Source organism: Musa acuminata, chromosome BXJ2-4 (genome assembly GCF_036884655.1).
Source record: "Musa acuminata AAA Group cultivar baxijiao chromosome BXJ2-4, Cavendish_Baxijiao_AAA, whole genome shotgun sequence".
NCBI classification, from domain to species: domain Eukaryota; kingdom Viridiplantae; phylum Streptophyta; class Magnoliopsida; order Zingiberales; family Musaceae; genus Musa; species Musa acuminata.
In genome coordinates, this window is record NC_088341.1 from 33220524 (window position 1) to 33247855 (window position 27332).

Below are 27332 nucleotides of genomic sequence, written 5' to 3' on the forward strand. Positions count from 1 at the left end.
ACTGGCTTCCCATTCTTTTGCCCTCCTCTTGTTCTTTCAGATAAAAACAACTTTACAATGTCAAAACTTGTTGTATTTGGTGTGTTATGGTTTTGGGCACTTGTACTGTGTACTGTATATATATATATATAGCATTCAGTATGGACAGTGACAATGCTGATATCAGGCATACTTCTTGGAAAGATGCAATTTGATGTTAATATTTCCACATATTATTTTTGTTATAGTTTGTGTGAAATGAGGATGCATGGTGTTCATTATTTCAAGGACATGTATGCTCTGTTTACAAAGAATATGTCCAATTTTTCATTAGCACTACTTAGGTGGGATGACAGATTTCCAGACACCCAACAGCTTATGTTTGATCACTTCTCACAGCTATACTTCTCCCAACACTCATCTTTACTATCTTAGTAAATCATGGACCAATTAACTTAATTTGTAATCAAGTGAGATAACTAAGATAATGTAGTTTAACTTGGGTATCTTATTATTATCATAATCATCATCATTGTTTCCTTGTGGAATCTTATAACCATCCTTTCAACAGGCCATGAGTGTGGGTCTCATTGCACAGGATATCACATCACCCTAGAAACTCATCTGGGTGACTCAGTCTGATGGGCAGGTTCTGAGATGAATGGATTTGACAAGGTCAATGATGTCCACCTCTCATGGGTTCAACTTCCTTTTTCCCACAGGTACTATGGGCCATGGAACATTGCATGTGACTTGTTGTGAGAGGTAGCCAACATTTGTTCCTTTTACCACTATCTAAACATGAACAGTAGATGAGCTTTCTGTTGTTTTAATTATCCCTGAGTTCAGATGGCACAACTGTGAAGGTATCCCTTTGCACTACAAAGGGAAATTCTTCAAAAGAGGATTCAAGGAAAAGAGAGAACCTCTCTCTCTCTCTCTCTCTCTTTGTCCTCATCCTGATCTTTTTCTTTTTGCTAAAGGTAAGCTATATACTATATATATCTAACTGCTACTGAACCTTAGCTCTAAACCCCTTTCACAATTCACTTTTGCTGCTAGGATTCATGGAACTATGACAACAGATACAAGCTGCACGTCTTGTGCTTTTCTTGCAGTCCACAAATGGCAGCCATCATCTGCTTTCCGCAGCTTATTTTTGACCTTTTCATTGGACTCATTAGCTTTTCCGATGCAGAGAGTCTATTCTTTTCCATGTGGATTAGCATGGGGTGATGAGGCATGAATGGATACCATGTCAGTTTGGGTAGGAAAGGGTGGAAGGGCTGCATGTGTGACTCTGCATGCACTGAAACAGTCCCATCTCAAGAGCTACCAACCAGCCTATTTCATGGAAGCTCTGTATCTGATCAAGTGTTAGATCTCAAGTGTCATATAAATCCCATTCTTGAGGGTGAGTAGTTCCCCATGAAATGATTCACCAGTTTCTGCCATGCCTGCTAAATCCCATGGCAGAAAGGTTACCTGTAGTGCAGCAGCTCACCGTATCACACCATTGCCTGGAAGGTGGAAAAATGAGATTGAAATAAGGTGTAGCTATTCCAGGAATTTAATTGTTTGATGTTTTTTCTCATACCAAAATGCAGTATATTTCTCTTCTAGCTTTAGGTGACGTCCATCTTCTCAAGAAACCTTAGCCACTGCCATCAGGTAGTACTCAGAAAGTGGTTCAACCAACTATATAATTCAGCAGACAAAACAAAAGCACAAGCTAAATAAATGTACTTCCAATTAAGATGTTCTAACAAGCATAATGCTCCATGTAGTTTACGGATGTTCAAGAACTAGGCAGTAACCATGACAAGATATAGATGTCTACAGAATCCACCTCCTCAGCAACAACAAGCCCATTGCTATTGAGCTGTTAATGAGAGCCATCTGTTTGGAAGATGTAATCGGCAGCCGCAAAGTGTGATTTCACCAACGCCAGTGCTTTTGAGCGGTGGGATATCTTATTCTTTTCCTCTTTCGGCATCTCAGCGTAGCTTCACCAGGCAATGTTTTGTATATGATAAGCATATCATATCATGTCAATAAACCAAATTCAAAATGATTTTGGGAGGAGGAGTTTTACGTTTGCTCATAGCCATCTGGTTGGAAGATCGGATCCCATCCAAAATCAGTAGGACCTCTTGGAGGAACAATTTTACCCTACAATTGTAGCATTAGAGTCAGACTGTAGTAACCGGGACATTGCTTATTGAACACACACAAAGATGTAATGTAGAATGTGACTTCCAAAGCCAGACAATGTGAAACCCCAAAAGCAGTATCCAGACAGCATAGCATGCCTTTGGAGCATGGCACATCCCTCACGTGATAAAGCTTACAGAATGAATAGGGTTGTGTGGCCTAGAAGGCTGTTTTTTTGGATCCTACTGAATATAAACCAAGGTGGTGTATTATGGTGTTTTGGATTCACTCAATCCATTTGGTTTATGTGCTGGCGTGATGAGAATTAAGGTTTCTATATCAGCCCCAACCCAGATAACAAATTGGGCCGAGCTTTAGTCATGGGTCAAATACGTGTACATATTCTATACACATGCTGCTAAAGCATTGGGGTTGGAGCACTATGTTTATTGCATTAAGTGTTTGGGTTCTGGAGAAGAAACAAAAGAGTGAACTCTAGGAACATGTTTGGAACTTATCTTTGGAACTATTCAAAGATAAGTTAACCCAAATTAGCATGTAGAGATCTTTATTCTTAAGTGTCACTTTCATCCGCAGCCATGAAGACCAACATCCAAAATTGCAAGCCAATGCGACTGATGTAGACGTAAATTTTTTTCATAGAATGCATTAACTGCTTAAATATTGCATTTATGGTCATTTTCATTCTTCAAACCCACTTCACACCACAACAATCAAACACATCAATTTTTTCGTCAACATAGAATATGATGTGACAAGGACATTATTTATGCTTAATCCATTATAATAATTTCTCATACAATAACTAAGGAAGTCATAGACTAAGCAAACACAAAAAACACGGAACTTAAACTTGGATCAAATAGAGGTGAATCGAGCTATTTTAGGATAAATGAGAAATCTTGTGTACATAAAGGAATTCTGCAGTGTAACATGTACCAAAGGAAAAAGAGCTAATTACCTTGAAAATCTTGTGTAACTATCAAAGTATAAGAAAATTCAATCTGGTTTCTTTATCAGGATGATGAAACTAAAAACCTAAACTTGCAACTACAAGTGCTGACTTTTCCCACAGAATCATCTCATGTTCAGCAGCTTCACATAAGTAATACAACATTGGCATGGTAGAGTTGCATAACACCGAAATCCTTTATACAGTTATACTTGAACACTTCACATAGGAAATACAGACAACTCAAAGCACCCAATGTCTTTCATACATTTATGTGCAAATATAATCCATCGAAGCTCTCTCTTTCTGTCATACACCAACAACATACATATGTATGATTTTTTACTCTTTAAATTTAAATATATAAATTGTGAAAGCACCCAATCCCTCTCTCGTACATTTCCCCATAGATATAATACAAATATACTTTATATTAGCAAACAAATATGACTATAAAAAAAATAAAAAAGACAACATCAGGTATGACGATGCGTTTTGGTTATATTCATTTATAGTTCCTGAGGAATTATGAGTCAAACTTGACTGAATTTTTCACAAGAACAGTGAACTGAGAGGACAAGACTCTAACAAGGCTTGTTCACAGTCTAGAGACACATTGGGCTTAGGCATAGTACAGGGATTGTCAGTCCCTGTTTTGGCGAAGGACTCTGCATCCTTGCTTAGGTCATCTAGGCTCATTCCATCTTGAAATAGGAACACTAGGCCTCACGTCGTTTCTCGAATGGGACTCTTTGAGACCTATTTCCATCGCCAAAGCCTTCCAATTCAACACAACTATTGTCCTGGACAGTCTGAAGAGGACTGCAGGTATCTCAAGGCATTGAAAGTACGCTTGGATCTCATCTTCTGAAGCAGGCTGGACACTGGTTTGGTTGAGACAAACTGAGGTCTAGATTAGCTTCGATTCGCTACCTAACATCCCCCACATCAATAATTATGGTGAGTCACCATTTTACCAATTCAAAAGTAGGTCTTAGCTAGTCCAAGTTCATTTGATATGAACTCAACTTCACACCTTCACAATCTTCTTAATAAATTTTCACTAGGAATCGACACTATGATCCTCAGAGGAGACGCCTCCTAAGAGTAAAGTCTTCCTACTAGTAGAGCCCGAATCAAATAACTATTCAACGCCTTTGTCCTCCCCCCACCCCCGCCCCACGAAAGTGCTCCCCACCATCTCTCTCTATCATTCATGTCTGTAAAAAATTCACTTTTCTTTCTATTGATATAGATCATCATAAAAAATTCCTTGCCTATTTGACTCCCCCCACAAAACTAAAAACCTTGCCAATCTAGTTGCCTGACTACTACTACCATCTATTTTACAGCATATGTTGTCACACTTACTTCTTTCCTCATAATTCAATTTCTTTGTTCATAATACAAGCTCAAGTACGTAGAACAAAAACATTGATTACCATTTTTGTGTTAAGTGTGTACTGCACTAAGGACTTAAGATATGAATCACTTTGGAAAGAACAACAAATTGACAAAAGAAGACACAATAAAGGATGCCCATGGCAGCAGGAAAGAAATTATTACCTGGGTCTTCCCAAGAAATGTAACTGGCTCTAAGTTCGGACCAAGAGAAAGAGAAAAAATACACATAGCATAAGCCGATTTGTCTTCATAGGCATTCAGTATATTGTTCAGGCCTGTAACAAGTGAAAATTTGATCATACAAGTAAACATCATCTCAGTGTACAGAGAAGAAAATATACTTGAAATCATAAGATTCTAAAACCTTCATGTCCAATCTTCAGCAAGAACCACTTTCTGGTTATCCATTTGAAGATCATGTCAATAAGATTAGAAGACAGGAAAATCATCAGAACCTATAGCCATGATACTTAAATGAAGGAGACACTGAGATATTAGTACAGAGCTACACATAACTACATCACTAGTGTATAAGTACCAGAGGAAAGGTATCACCTCGAAGGAAATTAATGAAAGACTTACATGTAAGGTCCTGAAAGTTAAATGATAAGCCAAGTTATATTCTGACAAATAGAATGAAACACAAGAAATTAAAGAAGCAAAAGGCACAAAGCAGCTACCTGGGAGACCATTCAAAGCATTGAAGCACAAGCAAGTGTCCTCGACGAGTACAGGCCCATTTACCTTTAGCACAAGGAATCAAAAGAAAAAGGTTAAACCATATGTAACAACATAGAGGTTACACAAAGTACTATCACAACTCAACTGGAAACTTTTTAGATTAACAACATAAGCAAACACCACAGTACCGAGGCTGCAGCCAGTCGGGCCTTTTCTTTGGATATTTCTTCTGGCTCACCTTGCAATTCCGGCACTGCAAACGTTTAAGGTGAGTAACATCAAGAACAAAACAGGGGAGTTGTGCCCCTATCAGCATTCTAGACTTACACGTTTACTACTAAGAAACACTGAGCATGGCATAATCATTGGCGGGTAAACATCTAAAGAAACCAATTGCTATTCATGAGCAGGCGGATTGATTCGAGGGCAATTAGAGATCAACAGATTTTCCTCTTGAAGCAAGTGAGAGAACAAGAGATGGAGGAAAGATTAGTTACGATCGAGCTTCAGGGATCGAAAGGGAATGGAGTGGCCGAGGATGGCACGGACTTCCTCCAGCTTCTTTGTGTTTCCCGTCACGAACGTCACGGGTCGCGGCAGCACCGTCGGCATCGTCTCCTCCCACGTCCCCTCCGCCGGTCGATTATGATGTTGATGGTGTCGTAGGCCGCAGCGGCGCCCCTGGCCACACTTCGCCTGCCACAAGAGGAGACTCCTCACTGCCCCTTACCTGTTCGACGCTTGGTCGGACCGCTATATATATATATATAGACACACATGGCGTGCAAAGGTTCCTTCTATACGGGAACTTCTTCTCACACCGAACTCTTCGATACCCGTGCAAAACCCTCACACTCACACCCACTAACGTGTGGGCTCCACAGGTCGGGTTCATATATATATATATACCAAAATAAGAAAAGTAAGTATTAGTAGAAATTTTGGTTTACTATAACACGCTGTTAAAACTAATTATGTTGCTAATCATCTCGCCACACTATAAATATCATTTGCTGTTACCGATGGTCGCTTATACAACCATCTGTGAGGAGGGAAGAGGAGAGCCAAAACCCCGACGAGTCCATCGCAAGAAGCGCTGTAGTATCACAAGAAAGAAAGATCGGAAGAGGAGAGAATAATTAGTGAGGCAAAGAGGGGATTATCTTCGGATTTGACTGCAGATTTCTTTGCAAGACCGTCTCAAGATCCCGCTGTAATATCCAGACCTTCTTTTGTTGTGTAATTTTTTTTCCCTGGATTCTTTTTTATTTTCTTTGCAAGACCGTCTCAAGATCCCGCTGTAATACCCGACTTGGTTCAATTTGGTAGAAAATACTGATCGTGCTTGAAACATTGGAGGAGAATACCAAGGAGGTGATGGTGATGATGATGATGATAACATAGATGATGACATTCCAATACCAAGGAGGTGTCTGAACGTTTATCATTTCCTGACAATTTATCATTCCAATACCAATTTGCCCTGCATATTTTCTTTTTCTTTTGTTCCTGCAGTTTATTGCAGCGAACGAATGATGTAATGAGTCAGCTTAAATTGACTCTGGAGAGAATGCACAAACTCATTTGACATGCAGCTTTTCTTACAGGATTGATTCCATTGACAAAGATACGATTCAGGGTAGGCATGTTTTGACTAAAAGAAATAAGAGATATAAGGGTTACAATGAAAGCCATATCTTTTGATACCTACCATAAACAAAAATGAATTCAATATGAGAGCTGGTTTTACAAATGTTTTCAACTCGAAAACAAATGCTTCCCACGAAGCTCGACTACTTGAAAACATAGAAAACAATATCTTGCCTACAAAGAATGCTTCTCTCTCTCTCTCTCACTCTCACTCTCACTCTCACTCTCACTCTCACACACACATGCACAAAGGTGAAAAAAAAAAAAAAACCAAGAGAACCAGCCGTTTATGAACCTCTGTGAACACACGGAGTGCACAAAAATTTATGAACCTCGGTGAAATGTAAAAAACTTAAAAACCCAGCGGGTAGGTCTGCTGACGGGAAACAAATTTGGGACTAGACATGAAAATTTTTAGTCATTCAAAAATTGGAAGGCTGGATTTTTTAGGAGATCCTCTGGTGGTTTGACACCATGTAAGTCCTTATCCTGTATAGAACTTGATACTTCGTCCAGTGAGAAGGGGATGCTGCATCACAAAAGAACAACATCATGAATTGCGACAAAATTTTCCATGGTTACAGTTAAAGAACACCAACTACCTGGGATCATCTTCCAACAGAAAAGCACTATCGCTGTCAGCATCAGCAGAATCCTTTATCATTAATGTATTCATGTCGGAAAGGACCTGCAAAAGGCATAGTTGGCTCTTTTGTTATAATGTTTGGACTATTCAATGGGGAAAAAAATATAATATATAGTAAAATCACATGAGAGAAAATAATTTTTTCCAAAGCATGAGAAAATCAGCAAGATTGCAGTCGTTTGGACTTACAGTCGGAGAGACACTTTGACTGTTATATTTGTCATCCCAATACTGTGTGCAAATTTTGTACAGTTGTTGGACACTCAGCACCTACAAAACCATCAAGTTGTGTTAATGCACATCAGACGGAGATTTGAATGGAGCAGAAAGAGAAAATTGGCGTACTGGGCATAGGTCATTGACTATCTCATCGTAGGAAATCCTATACTTCTGAAATATTACCTGCATATGACACCAAGAAAAATGACCATGAGGTGAAGAGAACATAAAGAGAGCATTGCTTTCACATGCCAAGATTCTTTTGACTTACTGCTTATAGTGATTTGAACTAAATTTGCAAACAAATAACAAATGCATTTTCTACATTAGAAACCAATTTGCTAAATATAGATTGAAATGGCAATTTGACCACTAGGGGCTGGTGCCATGCAACAAAGAAGAGGCAGATTAGGACTATTGCAAGGAGAGAGAGAGAGGGAAGAGAAAGAAAGAAGAGAGAGATGGCACAGATTAGGAGTTGGAGGTGGATTCATACAGTACCATGCAACATAGAAGAGGCAGCAATGCAATGATGCTGACGAGCAGTGGAAGGGGACGAGCGGCAGTGGCAAGAAGCCAGCAGCGATGTAGACTATCCTTAAAGAACAAACACTGGGAGAGAGGAGAAAACAAGATGTAGACTATCCATAAAGAACAAACACTGGGAGAGAGGAGAAAACAAGGGGTACAACAGATACATATACTGAGCATGGTAAGTCACGTGCAGCAAACTTCCCAAGTGATAAGCTTGGTTCCGAACTGGATTGAGCAAAATTGCATGTTCCATGTACTGGTCAGCCATCGAGACTAATAAAAACCAGAATAAACCAACCGGTAAGGTTGGTTTTTAGACCTTAACGACCACATATCTGAAATAAACGGGAAAACAGAAAAATTGGCACAAAGATGATCTTATTTCAGTCACTAGTAAAAAATACATAAGCATACACCCTAAAAGCACCAAAACGTTCTTTCGTTAATAGACACTCAGATCTAAGGAATCAACCTCATCCAATTCCTCAAAATATTGATGCAATAATTCTGATGCATTTATCTGAAGCTATATAATTAAGCAATACACTCGAAAGAGATACAACCATTTAAGAGCTAAAATTTATTTATATAGAATGATATTTCATCGTACATCAAAATGAATCTACTTACCAAGAAACCAACAGCCTGTCTTGTGTGCTTAAGTTCGTCCCATGATGACCCAACATGCTAAAGGAAGGTTGTCATATGACATTAACACGATCAGATATAAACAACAAAGTTTCCAAAGCAAAAGAAGTTCTTGAGATCCATTACCTCTGGCTTTGCTTTAGCAAACCACAGTTCCAGCTCAGACAAGCCAGATTTCATATACTCTCCATTGCTAAAGGAGCAACATTCTCGGCGCAGGAGAAGACTGTAGCAGTATGTAATAGCACATTTCAATAGTATGACATGGATAGAGAAGTTAAAGCAAAAGAAAAGAGAGCATTTCACCTGTTAAAGAGTTGGACATTAATGAAAGAGAAAACTTGAGTAAATATATTTCGGATTAGGACTGCAGGCACCTGTAAGTCAACAGAAAAATAATACGTGATGTAACTACTGGTGTTAATATTAAGTTAGCAGTTAATTTCACTTGACAAGACAATCCTTACATAATTTTCTTGCAATGTTATTAGCAGGTTATCAAGGTTGTCAATGATACTCTGCCAGGTGCTGTTTTGAGTTGAATTTCCAAATGAACGTCCTCTCACCATACTTTTTGTTTTTGCTGTTTTTGGCGCCTTCAATTTCCACATATAATCAGAAAAAAGAATTATTAATGTTTCAAAACTATGGTGGTCAGGCATGCTTTGTCAGAATTAGCAAAAAAATAAATTGGATAATAAATAAATAAAGGAAAGGTGGAAAGTTTATACTCCAACTTTTTAAAGACATGACAACTATGAACCATGGATACCGGTATGGATTTGGGATACCAACACAACATGATACAAATTTAAAATATGCCAAATCTTGAAAAAAAAAAAACACACATCAAGATAAATAAATATATATATATATATATATACAAAAAATAAAGCTTGATATATATTTATACTGATAAATTAAGTAGTTAAATGCCTATATTTATCATGAAAGATTATTTTAGTAAAATAACAATTTAAAAATATAGGGAAGATAACAAGAAATTATCAAAATATTATTATTTTAATTTCATCAATAATATTTTAATTTTTATTACAAACAACATAAGATAATGTTATCTAGTCATACTCAACATTCAATAAAAATGAAGTTTAACCATAAAATATCCACAAACTCTTGAGCTAGGTTAAATGAAACCACCATACCGATTGCTGCAAGTCAGTTTTTACTGGACCGAGCCATGACCAGCATGTGGATCGAGCGAGGCTTAGAATAGTGTTTACTACTCAATACCAAGGTATGTAATTTCGAATGGTACCGCCCAGTATGGGCGGTACGTACCAGTCCGACGACATACCAGTACGCGGACTGCCTACTGTCAGGCGGAACGTTTAAAAGCGCCTCGTATCGGACGATACGAGGTAATATCGAGCGGTAACAGTCGAAATTTCGACCGTTACCGCCCGACACAACTAATCGACCGTTACCTCTTGGTAACGATTGATTCGCACTGTGACAGTGCTACAGTGCACGAACGATCAAATTGACCATTGAAGCCCTTTCTCATAGTATTCAAACCCTTCTTCTCTCTTATTTCACTCCATTACATTCTCATACTCTCTTAAACTATCTCAAACTCTTTTTTTCTCACATTTGTGCTCTCCTAAACTATACAAAACAACGATTTGTAACGAATATGATTTATGACGATCAACCTACGATTAACACCACATTGATGCATCAATAGCATACGGTGTATCAATACACTATGTCATGGGATCAATTTCATGATTGGATCCAACAAACATATCATATTGATTTGTAGATGTATAGGATCGAGGACCCCGATCCACCACCCGTGGAGGCCCGTCGTTCGTTTTGGTGGTAGAATCAACAATCAAGTATATCTACATATGTGATTATTTAATTCATTTGAATTTTAGAGTTTATATTATAACAAAATAGTCTAACAATTCAAATGATTTTTCTGTAGATATTTCAATATTTACATAAGGACAATCCGTAATGGACTGAAATACGAACCTTGCACAAGATATTCTTCAAAGTCCGAAAAAGATATGTGATACTATTCTTACCTAATTTACATTGATTTTGTTAAACTTATGCTATTACTATATTTATTTCTTACTTAAAAACTCTATCCTAATTTTTTTTATTTTCATGTATTTTCGGAGGGTTTTACACCTAAATTAGGTGTACCGTCCAGTACGCCCTAACATACCATACCAAGCCAACCTCGAAACATGGGTACAATACGGTATTGCATACCTTGCTTAATACACTTATGGGCAATCCAACCACAATGACCGGTACAGATAGATATACCAGTCATAAGCCTATCACCAGGTACTAGAACATTTTAAGCTTCATTTTTCAGTACGAGTCCTCTCTCTTCTTCTGTCAATGGCTCTTGCAACTCTCTTTCTCTCTCACTCTCTCTGTCTCTCTCTCCCTCTTCCTCTCCCTCTATCTCTCTCTCAAAGTTTCTCTTCCACTCTCTCACAACCTCCTCTGCCTTAACCTTGCCTCCTGGATGTCAACACAGCCACCTCCTCCTTGCCTTGATGATCCCATCTCTTGCTGCTCACGTGGCTTCCCATTCCTTCTTGCGTTGCTACATCTGACACATACCATCGCTGCCATCTCCTCACATCATAGTTCCTGCCTCCTCACAGTGTCTCCTGTCTCCTCAATTCTCTACTGCTGCTTCCTTCGCTTCTATCTCCCTTTGGTGTGGGACACCAACTACAACCAACCCCTTCTAGTCTCTGTATGTCAATCAGTACGGTTTTTGTACCCTGGTTCAATCACTGATCTGTATTGGCACCAGACTGAGATTGAAACATTTTTCTACGAGTATTTATTTTTTTATAATTAACTAAAATTGGAATACATCGAGGAAGTATCCAACACATATCCTAGAATTATCCAAAATCAATCCAACATGTATCCAATATGGATATAGTAAGTAATCGAACATCGAAGTATCTACTTTATGTAAATGGAAATCCATAAACAAAATGTCAAGTTTCATTGTTTAGGCCTTTAGGGAATATTCTACAGATTGAGCAAGGGATTTCAACCAAATTTTGGAAAGGAATACCAATAGGAGCCATCATTTGATTATTGTTCCTCCTAGAAAGTATGTGATGCATTATATAAACCACAAGACCCCAAAATAATTCTATAGGTATCATATTCTTTGATGTGAACTCACCTAAAAGAATCTCATTTGGAGCATCATTTATCCCAACCAATTAAATTTGTAGCAACCTAAGACCGGACCAGTCAAGGAGTGGATTGGAATATAGAGTTAGTTCAATCACGAAATGTAGTAAATCCTAAATGTGTAGAAAAATAAAATGAGTTGGGTAAATTCTGGTATAGGTAGAAAATGTGAATTTGTGTAAATATGTTGAATAAAAAGAGTGGAGCAAAACCACACTATTTGCACTTGGCTTAGAGTTAGTTAGAAACTCAAAAATGTAAAGAAAATGCTTTATTCCATTCTATTTAATTTATGTTATCATAAACATCATTTATCACTCTTCATATTTTCATGAGCTCTTAATTAAGAAACTTCTGCCCTGAAAGCAATGCCAACTTTATCTTTCAACAAGCCTTTATATTTTCTTGTTATATTTCAAGATTCTCAAATGACATTAATTATTAACAATTAAATCTTTTATTCATTTTACACGAAACACAAGTGTGGTGCAGGCCTAAATCAAGAACAACATAAATATTTTTTAATTACACACTGAGAAATAGGGATGAATGATACGAAAGCTACCCAATCAAAATATTTCACTCTTAATGAAAAGAGTAATGGATATATAACTGCCTATATGTTGCCTTTAAGTAAAAAGTATTAATATCTAATAACACTTATAAAACTACAAGATGAAAAATATTTTTTTCTCTCATTATTCTTGTTAAAATTTTTTCACTTAATTATTTTGTCGTTCACATTAGCTAGTTTCATGTCTATATATTATATGCTATTCAGTATTTATCAATTAATATCTATAAAGAAAAAATACAGTAAATCATGTGAAACCATGATGAAATTATACGCATACATATATATCAAGGACAACATTCCATTGTGATTTTTATCTTATATAAGTTTTGTTTTCTGTTGAAGACTAAGCAGGTTGATTTGAACCAAGTAGGTTTTATGGCTTTCATTTCTGGTTCTAATTGACCTTATAACAAGAACATAAGCACGCCCACCCAAATTACCACAACCTTAGTCCCTTGCCAAGCTTCTGAATATATGGATTGAATTTTTGGGAGTTCTACACAACTATAACACATGAAAGAAGCTAGAACATGGCCTCTACAATTACTTACATATAATTAAAGCTCAAATACATTAGTAAACTCAAAGTTCACTCTCAAATTGGCACTCTGTACCAAGGTTCGCAATACCATACCGTACCGGTATTTCGACCTGGGCTCGGTACCGGTACGGTACGGTGTACCGAGCACTGTAGCACTGCTACATTACTACAGTGCACTGCTACAGTGCGGACCGGTACCGGGCGGTCCGCATACCGCTGGCCTGTCGGACCGGTACATACCGCCCGTACCGAGCAGTACGATTCGGTATGGCAGACACTGCTCTGTACAATCTTCTGCCTCACTAGGGAATATCAAAGTAATTTTGAAGATAAAAAGAATCTACACAGGTTTTCTGGTGAAAGTTAGTGATAGTAAGCAGTTGATAAGATACTACGTATAGGGACTAAATAAGAGACTTTCTGAATGTTTCTATTAATGGAATAGGCCTGTGGCAAACAAAGTATCTTCCAGATTTTGTGAAGAGCTAGGATTCTTTATCAAAACTCTTTTCGGATGTTTAGTGCCACTCTTTATTCAAGGTTTAAAAGACATGAACAGTGACACAATCAATTCATCATAAATATTCACAATAAAAATGAATTTTGAGCTTATTTTGGTAGGAAATTGTGCATGTAAACCTAATTGACAAATTGAAGCTCAACATGAAGCAAGATAAAGTCAAACAATCAGAGTAGCATAGATAAATAGATAATTTAGAATATAATAGAGATGGATAAGAAACAACAAGCAAACCATCATCATACCTGTAAACACAATGAAATCAATGAAGTTAATTCTTTTTTTGTATTCTCACGAATGATTCCAAAAATTTTCTCCACATAAGCTGTGAGCTGTTGCTTGAAAAGCAAGGCCGGATACTTGGCCTCTACTTGGCGCACAAAAGCAAGTCCATCCACAGGAAGGCTTGAAGAAGAGCGGAAACCCTAGAGAGGGTAACATGTTACATAAAGAGAGAGGAGCATAGTTCATAGGTTTTGTATTAATTTAAAAAATGTTACAGTAACCATGGTACAATTTGCAATAGAATTTCCATAATGAAAACCAAAACTTTAGTGAAACACATACTAGTGCCATACGCCCAAATAAGGATGTTGGTGGGGGAGGTTTCCGGCGTGGTGTGCCAACAACTGCACCAGAAGCTTTAAGACTCTTTTGTAATAGGCATAACAAAGTAGATGTGTTTGATAACCAATAAGCTAGATGATCATTGCTCTCATCATCCTGCATCAAAAATTTATGTGAACATCTTTATAAAGGGACAATTCTTCCCAAAATGTGGTTGACTAACCACATGTTATGCTAATGGAGCAGAAAGCAAAAGGAACCTAACAGGTACTCAAAATACAAGCTAATTAACCAACAAAAGTGACTTGAAGAACTGTGCTAATGATAAAGAAACAAAGTTTAAAAGATTTACCTGATAGCTTCATAAAAGGAACAAGAAAAAAAGTGATAATAATCTGCAATTTATAAGCATAATTGTATGCTACTGTAGCACAAAATATTCTTGGAAGAGGCAATCAATATTGTCTTCATCGTGGCCTAAAATCAAATCGAATATCTAAGATTAATATAATTATATGATACTGTAGCACAAAATATAGTTCTCATTCTAACCTTCACCTGATAACAAACTTTTCAAATCATATTTCCTAGTTCAAAGATTATGTTTTTTTTCCATTGCGATCTTCAGCAAGTACTCCATTAATTTTGAAAAAATTCATGTCACAATGATTATGTGAGTTTACTTCAAAGCATCAGTATATTTTTGCTCATTGAGGATTTACTTCCTAAAATGAATGATTCAACATCTTGTACCTAACAAGTGACAAACAACAGAATTTGGTACCACTAGTTCCTTTAAATATGTTACTACAATAATGTCCCTAAGGATAATTCCGTACTTTGGAATTATTAGAACATTGGTTAGCTAGCTATAAAGTCAATATAGTAAACCAACTTATCATACTAGGCATACCACGTTCCAAGTAAGAGTGCTGATACATGTCTTGAACCAAGCCTTTTGCTGTAGTGCAGGTTAAAACTAAGACATTAACTGTAACCCAGCAGAGGTGCAACTAGTGTAAGTGCCTATATACTTTGTTGAAACAAGCCCTTTGGTAAATTGTAGCATAAAAACTGAAAAATCAACTTTACCTACATCAGAGACGCAGCTGTATAACTGATCAATACAAGAGACAACAAATCCCAAGGATAGAGAAGACAGTGAAATGGATTTGTAATTTCTTTAGACATTCAGTAGAGAACCAAGACCCGTTTATGATACCATGTGTAATCATTTTTAGATCCCATTACATTCTTATATCAGAAAATGATTTAGATAATGGTTCAAAATATCATGGCATGCTGGTTGGTACACATGATCCATACTGGTCTCATAACCAATCAGCATGCTGTGGCAACGCCACAGTAGCTCATTTGAAATTTTATATAATTTCATATAATCTGAGTTGTGCTTAAATGCCTATGACCAAACCAGTTGATCATGATGACCCGCTTCAGTTGAAGATTCTAAATGTTGGCCTCCACTTGGTGATCATCATTCTCCTGCAATTTCATTTCACACAGTAGAGGCAGCAGCAATGGAAGAAAAGAAAGGAGAAGAATGGAAGAGGCAGTGGTGGCAGCAGTGTTTAGGGCTATTACTTCTCTCAGCACAGTGGAGTGGGATGGAAAAAAAGATCTATCCTGTCTTTTTCCCTTCTCTTTCTTTTCATTTTAAAAATTTTGTCTGTCAGCAGCCGATACACATGGTGTTGCAGGTTCATATTGGTCGAGTGAGGGACTGGTATGGGGTCCAATAATGAGAATTGAAATTTTGGTAGAGATGATAACAGCGATTGTATCTTTTAGTCCCCTGTTTATTCTTTGGTGAGTACAAACCAAATATGACAGTTTCCAAATGATGATTATATGATTGATAATACCTATCAACCGATTGGGTTCCAAATAGCTAATAGGTCAAGGACAAGCCAAACAAATTAAGTTGTATTGGTCCTCAACTCTTCGTTTTGCATTGCCTTATCGCAAGACACAATTAAATTAGGTCAAGTTATATCATCTGATTTTATAATATTCATTTTTTTTAATGGTAACTTATATAAAAATATACAATTGGTTATAAGTTATAACTTAATATAAAATATTATATCTATAGATATGCATCTACATGTCTCTTAATTATATATATATATATATATATATATATATATATATATATATATATATATATCAAAATAATTTTTCTAGTTTTCTTGTTGTTTTAGATTATTTTATTAGTCAATTGAGATCCAATTGATCCTTTCTAGTTGACTTGGCTGATCTTGATCATGTCGCTGCAAGTCCACCGTGATCATGAAACAATTTTGCGATTAATAGCCTACTCTAATCCTGTAATTTCCTTTTGTCACATTTTCCCGATATTCCTCATTTTGTTATCTTAATTAAATAAGACTCTCTTCTTGCCGGAAAATTATGTAACTGTAAGATCTAATCATTTGTCTGTATCTGCAAGATTAATTTTATGAAAAGAAGAAAATCTTTAGCAACGTTCAATCATAAGTTAAGCAAAAGGCTATATAGTACACACCTTTAAAAAGGCTAGTGAAACCAAGTAATATCTCTATAATTTGTAGTTACTTAATAGTTAATACTAAAATAAACATTGATTGACCAATAAGCTGCAAGTACCTCAATCGCAGAACCAATCATCTGGATAAGCCGGTCAAAAACACTTGTTTTTTCTGCTTCAAATAACTTCCAGTGGAGAAGACATTTGTATATAGTCAATGCAGCAGCTGGCTTTCCTAGATCAAAACCAATATTTTGAACCACACATTTTATAAGTGTGTCAACATTCTCCTGCATGTAAAATACTGTTGTGAATGACAAATCTTAAGAACTGGGACGATAACAGATTTATTTTGTTAGAAAAACTAGCACTTACATGCTGCCTATCTATGTAAGATTTCCTTATCCTAGAATCAAACCTGGCAAGGTTTTTAATAGCAGGAGGAACAGTTTCAAAATCCTGCAAGAATGATTCAAGAATAATATAGCCAACACATGGAAAAAGTCAAAATAACAAGCAAATATTATCATGAATATGTTTCAGACCTTAGTCTCTTTATTGAGCTCAGAAACACCATCTATGCTCTGCAAATAAAAGCAATAAAAAGTGAAAAAGGCCATAACAGAAAGGAAAATGAGATTTGTAAAATTTTCTGCATGACATATTTCAGAATTCAGGGATCTGGTACATGTTCAGGTGGGCTTTTGACAGATGAATGCAACAAGGCCTGCTGTCGTAAAACTTGATTCTCAGATTCCATGTTAGACAGTTTCTCTTGCAGGCTGCACTTAGAAAATACAAACTCAATCTGAGAATATCTAAAAGAGCACGTATAATCACGAATGAAGGATCAGACGTTCAACCAAGATTATAGTCCCAGTAATCATAAAGTATGCCATACTGAAGATACAGATGAGAGAAATATAGAAACCTTTTCACTGAATTTTTCAGTTCAGTTATCTTTGACTCTGCCTCAAGCGATTTCTTCAGCCTTTCCTCACTTATTTTGGTTGTTTCCTCATATTTCTTCTCGGTTTCATGAATCCTAGTTTCTAAAGAACTCACCAAAGCCTGCAATTTATAGTGGAGCATTGTGTAAGAGAAAAGCAAATGAAGCACACCAGCATATCCCGTGAGCTTTCCTCAGCCCAATTCAAATCATCAAAAGGATTGGTAAATCCAAGGGCCACCCTGAGGATCTAATGTCCAGATAATTTTTCTCCCAAAGAAAGAGGGAATAGGCAAGCTCGTCATACCACATGATGGATCTTTGTTCTTTATAAATAGAGTAAAATGTGATAAGTTCATTGTTTCTTATTTCTTACTAGTTACAATAAAACCTGGTTTACAAAAAGGGCTATTATTTATAACCCTAAGCAGTGCTTAAATCATAATCATTACCTAATAAATTGAAGTGTATTTTTTTATGATCCCAATTCTTTACACTAAAAAAGCCAGTTAGATTCTTCAAGACCTTACTAATCCAAAATGGCTTACCATAGATTTACATTTCAAAACTAACATGTAAACAGTGTAGAATAAATGCAGATAATTGTCATTTATCCTGATGATATATGGTTGAACTAATTGTATGTGCATTTATTGGACGACCAAATGAAATATAAGAGGGGATAGCCAATTCCATTCCCTTTTTCTTTGCATTTTCTTTACTGTTTCTTGTCATTTTTTCCATTTTGGTTGTGGGCCCACCAATAAAAAGGTCCCTTTTCCCAACCTTGGAAAAGGGATGTATATATATTACACAAGGGCTTAACTAGACGTTTACTATGTTGGTGGAGCAAAGAATATTTTTGTACATACGAGCATTTAAAGTTTCATGTGGTTAGTTGACCAGTGAAGCTGTACTGGCAGTAAGCTTACCACCCGATACCAGTATCAGATTCCTTTTTATGTTTTTAAATGCCCAAAAGTTGATGACAGTCATATGCTCCCACACTCAAAGCACACCCTTCTGCACATCCTTATCCGACACCTGAATTCCTTCTTCTTCTCTTTCCTCCTGCACATCCTTCTCCTCCACCTCCTCCGCTCTCTTTCTCACCATCAGCTGGTCTGGTTGGTTGTGAACCATAGTACCATACCGACACTCAGATCCTGGAAATGTGTTTTTAATTCTTGCTTCATATGCTAACCAGCAGATATAGTCAGCTCTTGACCCTACTTGTATGAATGCCTAAAATAGCTTATATGAGTCTGCCTCCTCCCAGTATAATGATTGTTCCAACTTCCAACAATTTAATATACTGAGATGTGGAGTAGTCCAATAAGATATAATCCTGTCTATAGAATTCTCAACTAATTATCACTCCATTGCAGTACTAAAAATCATAATGGTTCCTCTGATCCTTCTTCCTTCTCTTTCTCTATCCACATATATATTCAGACAAGCATGAAAAACACCATTATGTTTACGTGTGCGCGAGAGAGAAAGGAAAGAACAGCTGAAATTGCATGGCATAGTGTAGAGGGCAGCCATGTGAACAAAGCATGCTTTGCCACATTGACCATGTCAATGCCAATGTGCATGCCCATACATACAACATAGGCACATGGCTGGTGCAGGCACAGAACAGAATCCATGATATGCTAACAGGTATTGTCATGAGGACATGCATCTTTAAAGCGAATTATACTATCAGTATTACATTTGACACAGCAATATAAGGCTAAGACTTATTTGGTTTGCAGAGGGATATAACAATGAAAAGTAAAATGATAAAAAAAGATCCACTACTCAAAATTGACTCACCTTAAGTTTCTCATTTTCAGCAGTGACCTTATCAATTAAATCTGTATCAGTAACCTGGACCTCATGTATAACAGGAGCATCTTCTGCAGCCCTTTTGGTAGCTTCCTTCTCCTTGACTAATAAAGCTTTGGTTTCTTTAAACTGTCCTTGCGTGTCCTGCAAGGCTACTTGCAACTTTGTAATCTCTTGAGATTTTGATTCCTCCAGATCAAGCTACAAACGAAGGTAAATCAATTTCTATCAGGATGATCTACACGAGCTATGATCATGAATGCTATGAAAGGTCAAAACAACTCCAATTTCAAAGAGCCATAGAGCATCAAACATCTCAGTTGCTAGCTACTATGTCTGTCCAAGCAGATGTGAGTTGCAGACTTCAACCATGAATCTAAAAACCAGACAAAAGATTTAACAATAGACTAATGCAAGGCCTGTAAAGATTCTTACATCAAGCACTTTATCTTCATGCTAAAACTAATAACTAGTTGCTTTGACACTATAAACAGGCTTCATAATGAAAAATAATATAATATGTACAACAACAAACAAGAAGGAAAAATCATCTTGAAAACTTATCCCAAAATGTCACACGTAGTCGTCTATTTTATCACTGGTGTTATCCCATTAAAAGAATATTTGTTACTTGTTAGTACGATTCATGACAAGATCCATCCTGTGATATATGACCAGTAATCAGATGTGTCTCCATCAAAACTTTCCTATTCTAAGAAATGTAGCTATAGATAAAACCATCTTGGCAGATAAATTTTTTTTAAAAAAAATTCTTTCTTGACCATCCCTTTATTCATGACAAGAACAGGAAAAAATAATAAAAGACATAAGCTTTAGAGTTACTAGTTCCACAAATTGTGCAAAAAGTAATTAACATTTAATACCTATATTGAGCTAATAATAAAATTCCTAATTTCATTCTACACAAGATTGGGAAGCCCAATGCATGACACTGCCATCAGTAACTGATCCAGGGAAAGAGATGTTTACAAAATTTTACCCTAAACAGAAAGGCCATTTCCACAATTCATCGTACAGGTCACTATGGAACAACTGTACCACTGTGTTTACACCAACTTAAAAAAAAATCTAATTTTAGAAGTAAAATAAAATACGACTGGTCAGTTCAACAATCAACAACAAACTTGAAATTTGTGTTCAAATGAAAACAAGATGAAAAGAACTCAACATTGACAAGAAACGAACCCTCATGCGTTTCTCCAGTTGCAGCCGCCATGTGAGTTCCTCAACTTGCTTCTCCAACTTATTTTTGGCTTCCTGGAGAGCACCAGTTTCCTTTGCGGCCTGAACATTAAGACAACAATGATTCAACAAGAAAATACAGAGAATTCTTATTTAAATAAAAATGTGGTATTTGTGACTTAACTAAAATGTAGAAATAAATATAAGTTTGATAAAAAATGGATACACTAGAACAGAATTACAATACTGGGAACTTCTTTAGTTCAGAAAAAGTAATGGAATGGAAAAAAAAGAAAAACTATGCTGACCTTCTAAAAGAATAAACCATCAACTCAAACACCCACTACAGGTTTTTTATTTTTATTTTTATTTTATTTGGTACCAGCATCAGGCCATTCTAAGTGTCACATGGCTTGGAAGACAGGGTGTTTTATTCTGCCAGTTGGACAAGAAGGGGATGTCATCAACAATAACATGCATTCATCCCTCAGAAGACACTACAAATCCTTCAAAAAATTTATCTGTGTAAAATACATAAACTGTCCCATAAATGTTATATCTTCATTGAATTAACACTATGATCTTGTCAATACTATTTAACAGGCATGCCATACATTTTATTAGCTTAAACTTTGGGCTGAGGTCTCAGCAAAAGTTTGAGAAGACTAAAAAAATTGCATGACAGGTATAGTGTACAACTCCTTGATATTATTATTAGTTCATTGCTAAGAAAAATCTAAGAATGAAAAACCCATTGCTTTTTTGCATTATTGCTGATTATAATTTTTAAAATTCTTGTCTATTGCTAATTCCCAGAGTTAGTTGTTTCATAAAGCTCATGGTTCGCCAAGATCCATCAAGAATTTTCTGTTGTTACACAAGGTTTAAAATTTGGACCAGATATTGGCTGTGGACAAGGACTTGCGGGAATATGTCAAATAGGTACATTCCAGTTGTTGTGCACAAAAGAATTAAAAATTATCTTAATGTCAATATATAGTCGGCTACATGGTACACTAGCATACTGGTCCTTGGTCAACTAGATATATAGCAGGAAACATGGTATATTGATATACCATAACATTTAATCCCATGCTCTTATGTTTACTGCCACCATTTTCAGTGTGGACTCATGAATACCTCAAGTTCAATTTCTGCCATCAGATAAGACTTGCATGCAAAAACTGGATCAAAGGAAAGCATAAGAACATGTAGCCATTAGCATAAGTGCAAAATGTAGACTTTAAATAGCAAATGGTAATCTGAGATAATAAATGTGTTAAAAGAAAAAAAAAATGGTTTCTTTCATATATCCAAATGTCGAGAGCATATTTAGATTATTTATCTGTAACTCTATAAATTACATAAGATTCCCTCCAATGCATGGTGCGAGGATGGTCAATGTACATGCTTGTATCCTTGCAGGCAAAGAAGTTACTCCTGTGATTAAACAGCAATTATAGCTCATATACAATAGTCTTTATCAACATTGCTATTATTCAAGCATTTTAAGTGCTCCAAAAAACTTGAGTTCTTAAATGCCTTCTTGCAGCATAACTTAGTCATAATCTAATCTTTACCAGAATGCCAAAATACTACATGCTAGTGGTCAACTGTAGATGAACTAAGGATACGTACTAATTTAAGTTTCCGTAGCTCCCATCTGGCAACTCGTGCTCTCCAAGCACACTGCATCGTGATTGCTGCCATCTTTAGCCTGGCATAGTGTGATCGTGCCAAGTGTCGACGGAAATAACTCTGACAAAAAAAAGAGAGAACACTACATACTTTAAGAGGAGCAGCAGAAGGTTTTAGTGTCTTCTTTAACAAGAAAAATAATAATAATACATTAAACAGCAGTGTCCAGGGAAAGACAGTAGTTACAGCTGAAAACTAATAGGACTACACCAATATATCTGATATAATATTGTCTTGGAAATAGGTAAGTTAACATCAACGAAAGTTCATAAGCAACTGAATATCATAGGTTTCATGTTCATAATGCTCCCTGGCTAAATAGATAAAAGTAACATAGTATTTCACACATATTATACATAGAGAATGAACCGACGGTTTTCACTTTTCCACAGACTAAAAGAACAAGGTAGAACATATAAGTTAACATGTACATGTAATACAAATTAGTTCATCTACCTGGATAATTACTGCAGCCCTTGTTTCCTGCCTAAAATGAAGTTCCTTACGAGCAACCATCCCACGTAAACCAGATTGAATGATAACAGATGCAGAACACAAATCAGTGTAGGCTTTCCTTGCAAGGTGCATACGAAAATACATCTGGATTATCAATGATGCAGCTTGCCTCTGCATATTTTGATAATGTTGACGTGCAATTTGTCCTTCAATAAAATTAAAGCATAAATCAATATTTTACCCAAAATAAATTTATTTTGATGGGTGTCAGATGCGCAGCAAACTATAGATGGAGCACAATTTACCTCTGCATGTAGCTTGTATCGATATAGCTGATTTCCGGAGTGAAATGAAATTTTTGCGTGCCAAATATGAACGAAATTTCCTTTGAATTTTCTTGGCTGAGAGTCCTAGAACTTCGTTCCTACGAGCATCTAATTCAGCCATCTGACCAGCACGAAGAAACACCTTGGTTTTGCCTATCTGAAGGTTCACAGATTGAGCATGAATGTGGTCATTTGACTAGGCAACATTCATTTCACTGTTGCTTTTGAGAAACTGACAAACATATGCAGTCTAACCACACATCAACATCATGCAAAAGCACTAATTTATTTGCACTTTTCTATGAGCTTTATAAGTCATGTACAATCTTCGGCTATAGCAGTCAAAGGAAACAAGATGTAGCGTGTAGCCATATATCCTAAGTTCGTTAATCCCAGGTTATTAGTAGTAAGGGTATCTACCCTTATATGCCAAGACAACTCAGTTTACCTCTAACGATAGTTGGTTCAATATGGGCATTGCATTTTCACCACTAAAATGTTGGACGGATTGTGGCATCATAGTCATCTAGGTAATGCCAAATCCAGAGGCCCACCACATTACTGCTATTATCCTTGATTAACTTGCTCCCCATATCAATCAAGGTTAACCATAAAAATGCACAATAAATTCCAGCATGTCCCATGCACCACAAGCAATTATGTCCTGGTAACATTGGACATATTCTAACCCAAGATGCATAATAATACAATCCACCATCTACATCTAATCAAGGTTTAAATCTCAATCTGGTGGATATACCAACATGTACTGCCCGGTATAACTGAAAAAATAAATATTTATCTACTGAGCTATATGGTCCAGTAAAGGTTTTTGGTTGGACCAATAAGGATCGGTCAATATCTGTCAGAGTGGTATCTGAAATCTAGCTTCCAGTTTGGAACTAAAACATCCCAATGATTAGGCCCACATCAAGAGTTGACATCGGGCTGGTTAGTATATATGACAAAAGTGGCCTATTATTATCACTTAGGCTTAAGGTCCATCCTCTCCTGGTTATTTGTGATGAAAAAAAAAAACTAGTTGTAAAAGCTCAAGATTCTCTGTCATCTACATTTTTAGAGTACATAATACATGATAATGTTAAATTGTTAATAGTATGTTCAATAATTGAGATCTGAAATACTTCAAGTTGATTGCAAGAAAAGCTTCAGCTTTTCTTCATATTAACAATTTGTCAAGAAAATAAACTAAATACCACTCAAATATTTAAGTTCATATCAGATCATATCCAGGAGGATATAGTAGAGATTCACAGCGAAGATTGATTTAAGGGGAAAAATTTTATACATTTGGCAACTTTTGCTCACATCTTCTGATTTCCTGACTAGTTCCAACTGTTGAAAGCAGGTTTCCAATATATAAATGCCAATTTGTATGTTTCAAGAATGCTAAAGGATTTGCTCTATAATAAAATTACATAGATTTTGCTAAACTCGAGCTTAGGTCTCTGAGATATGACTGCTAAATTCACATTGTCAATTATTGAACTAGTGCGCCTACATCTCATCTCCAGGTTACTGATGTAGTAAGCAAAATTTCTCTGGCTCCTTAGAAGAGATACTGTCTATATGCTACAAATTTTCAAGCCATCCACTTTTAGTCATGTCATAGAATTATAGCAGGGAACATCAGATTAAGCACCAGGTGTAAACATAAAACATTGGTGATGCATTACTAGAAAAGAAATATGTGAATGAACGTATAATTAGACGTTCACCAAGTAACGGACAAAGAATGAATGATCCTGCAGAAAATCCTGCTTAGTTCGATGACCAAAAATACAATTGCATGCCTCTTGATGCCAACTGTAAAGTTACCTGAAAGCCTTTCAGATCCACCTTCTCCATCAGTCTCTTAGTAACAGCAGCCTCATCAGAACTTCCATTTGAAAAATGAAATGGAAATGTGCAGCTAATTAGAAGTCTAAATGCATCAATATCAAACTCAAATATCCACAATAATTACCTTTCATCTAACAGTTCAGATGCAAAAATTCCAAAGCGGTCAATAAATTCATCAAATGTGCGTCGTGTTGGGAACCCAGCGCAACTTATCCTGATTGCCTCCAATACCCCCTGCATGCCACATAAAGTACATCATTTGGAATTTACATGTATGACAAAAGAATTTCAGTTTTGTAACTTGCTCCCATTGTGCTTGGGCCAGAATACAAAACGTCCTGACTGGTATTGACAGTTGGACACTATGCCGATTGTTCTGTGATGCCATGCCCTCGTGCTACCATGTCACTATGCTACTACATAGCTTTGTAGATGTTGCACCACAGAAAGCACAGCTGTGCTGCGCAATTCTTGCCAAGAACAAACAACATGCAGAAAATTTGAGAAATGGACAAAAAATTACCCCACAACGAAGCTGCTGAAGCACATTATGGTTCTCGAAAATTGCTGGCTTCAGAAGATTATTTGGTTTAACACAACGAATATAGTGGGGCTGAGTAGCACTTAGGGTTTCCAATAACGTTTGAAGTTGTTGCTGCATAGTCATAGGCACAATAATCAGTAAACAAATGCAGCATAGAAGCATCAGAAATTGCACATCAAGTGAATGAACATTTCACCTTAAATCTTAGACCTATCGATGAGAACTTTGAAGATTTTGATGAGTCCTCAGAAAGAGGTGGGAAGAGATCTGCAACAAAAGTACACCCAGAAGCACCCAAGAGTTCTTGATGCTCAGCAACAACATAATCTTTGTTTTTGTCTAAAAACAATTCTGTCTGATATGTGACCTGATAAAAATAAAAGAAAAAAATGATACCCGAATGTAATTAATCTACAATGAAATACTAAAAGTTGAAGGAAAACCTAAAATCGTTTACATCAAGACTACAAACAGCCCGGTTTGGTCCAGTTTATGGGAATAATAAAACGAACTTATCAAAAAATAATAATAAAACGAACTAGTAAATTACTGTTTGAGAATTATGCTAACAAACCAAATGATTTAACTATAGAAACCAAACAAAAATATTGTGGCCCAGTTCAGTTTCAGATATGGTTTATACTCTATTTATATAACTCAAAATCATGGTGATATAACTCGACTTACAGTATTGATTCTTACAAAATTTCGAATATTGTCATAGAGATGTCATGAAGAGATCAGAAAAGTGTAGACTACAAACAGAGAAGGGACTAAACTTATTAACATGACCATGGTTTTGTACAACAAATTATAAAGTTATATATAATGATGATTTATGCAAGGTTCGCAATACCGTACCATACCGATATTTCGACCTGGGCTCGGTACCGGTATGGTATACCGAGCACTGTAGCACTGCTACAGTGCGAACCGGTACCGGGCGGTCCGCATACCGCTGGCCTGTCGGACCAGTATGTACCGCCCGTACCAGACGGTACGATTCGGTATGGCAGACACTGGATTTATGTTCCTTTTGATTCCAAATAATAAGCTAATTATTTTCTAAATTTTTCAAATTCCAAATAGAAGCAAACCACCTTTTTTTGAAAGTTCAGGTCAGAGCAAATAGTGAACATTTCAACTTACGTCGCCAGCATAGTGACGGATAGTAAAGTCTGAACGTGAAAATTTGGGCTTGCTGAACCGCTGGTGATTCTTAAAAGTTTGGTACAGCTTCTCTGCAAATGTTTCATGTGTTGACCTTGGCAACATGCTGTAAAAAAGAAAAGAAAACATGCATCAGATGCTGATCTCCAGGCAATATGCTATCAATTAAATTCAAGAATTGGAGTTGTGTTCTCATACATACCAAGCTTCATCTAGGAGAGCAATTATCCCACCAGGTTTCTGAAAATTGTTTGATTAGAAGTTAGAAAATGAAGAGATCCTGGTCATCTGATAACTCCATAAAATCAAAAACTACACTCCCTGTCAAGCTATAAATTATAACAAGAAATAATGCAAGTTCAACGAGGATATCTGGAAACAAATATGGATATATATGTCTTACAAGTCAATACCCATGCACATATAGACCAACAGATGCAAGAATATGTTATACTGTTTT

General features: G+C 36.5%; 2 protein-coding genes across 2 annotated transcripts in view; both read right to left on the reverse strand.

The window, feature by feature from the left end:
* Positions 1-1712: 1712 nt before the first annotated feature.
* Positions 1713-5933, reverse strand: LOC103976626 (inosine triphosphate pyrophosphatase). The gene is made up of 8 exons (XM_009391899.3): positions 5689-5933; positions 5380-5444; positions 5191-5254; positions 5093-5102; positions 4875-4906; positions 4673-4785; positions 2075-2151; positions 1713-1985 (listed from the first exon to the last, which is right to left on the reverse strand). Exons 1-8 carry the CDS (start codon positions 5801-5803, stop codon positions 1865-1867), a joined length of 597 nt encoding a protein of 198 aa, XP_009390174.1. The 5' UTR covers positions 5804-5933; the 3' UTR covers positions 1713-1864.
* Positions 5934-7065: 1132 nt separating this feature from the next.
* The window catches only part of LOC135610404 (myosin-6-like), a 33215-nt gene continuing 12948 nt past the window's right edge, over positions 7066-27332 (reverse strand). Inside the window, exons 15-40 of the mRNA XM_065104875.1 lie at positions 27075-27112; positions 26852-26978; positions 25899-26069; positions 25682-25813; positions 25283-25392; positions 25135-25195; positions 23275-23452; positions 22970-23175; positions 22454-22573; positions 20819-20917; positions 19601-19813; positions 17762-17901; positions 17519-17612; positions 17376-17414; positions 17206-17289; positions 16950-17120; positions 14304-14459; positions 13982-14161; positions 9356-9484; positions 9195-9265; positions 9015-9114; positions 8871-8927; positions 7833-7889; positions 7677-7757; positions 7444-7529; positions 7066-7370 (exon numbers count right to left, since the gene is read on the reverse strand). Coding sequence (XP_064960947.1) covers positions 7256-7370; positions 7444-7529; positions 7677-7757; positions 7833-7889; positions 8871-8927; positions 9015-9114; positions 9195-9265; positions 9356-9484; positions 13982-14161; positions 14304-14459; positions 16950-17120; positions 17206-17289; positions 17376-17414; positions 17519-17612; positions 17762-17901; positions 19601-19813; positions 20819-20917; positions 22454-22573; positions 22970-23175; positions 23275-23452; positions 25135-25195; positions 25283-25392; positions 25682-25813; positions 25899-26069; positions 26852-26978; positions 27075-27112 — 3015 coding nt within the window. The 3' untranslated portion in view covers positions 7066-7255. The remainder of the gene's footprint in view (positions 7371-7443; positions 7530-7676; positions 7758-7832; positions 7890-8870; positions 8928-9014; positions 9115-9194; positions 9266-9355; positions 9485-13981; positions 14162-14303; positions 14460-16949; positions 17121-17205; positions 17290-17375; positions 17415-17518; positions 17613-17761; positions 17902-19600; positions 19814-20818; positions 20918-22453; positions 22574-22969; positions 23176-23274; positions 23453-25134; positions 25196-25282; positions 25393-25681; positions 25814-25898; positions 26070-26851; positions 26979-27074; positions 27113-27332) is intronic.

Coding starts and splice junctions, on each gene's coding strand:
- LOC103976626 (XM_009391899.3), bottom strand. CDS start 5,803: ATGCCGACGGTGCTGCCGCGACCCGTGACGTTCGTGACGGGAAACACA. Junction 5,445..5,688: donor TCGATCCCTGAAGCTCGATC/GTAACTAATCTT, acceptor AAACGTTTGCAG/TGCCGGAATTGCAAGGTGAG. Junction 5,255..5,379: donor CCCGACTGGCTGCAGCCTCG/GTACTGTGGTGT, acceptor CTTGTGCTAAAG/GTAAATGGGCCTGTACTCGT.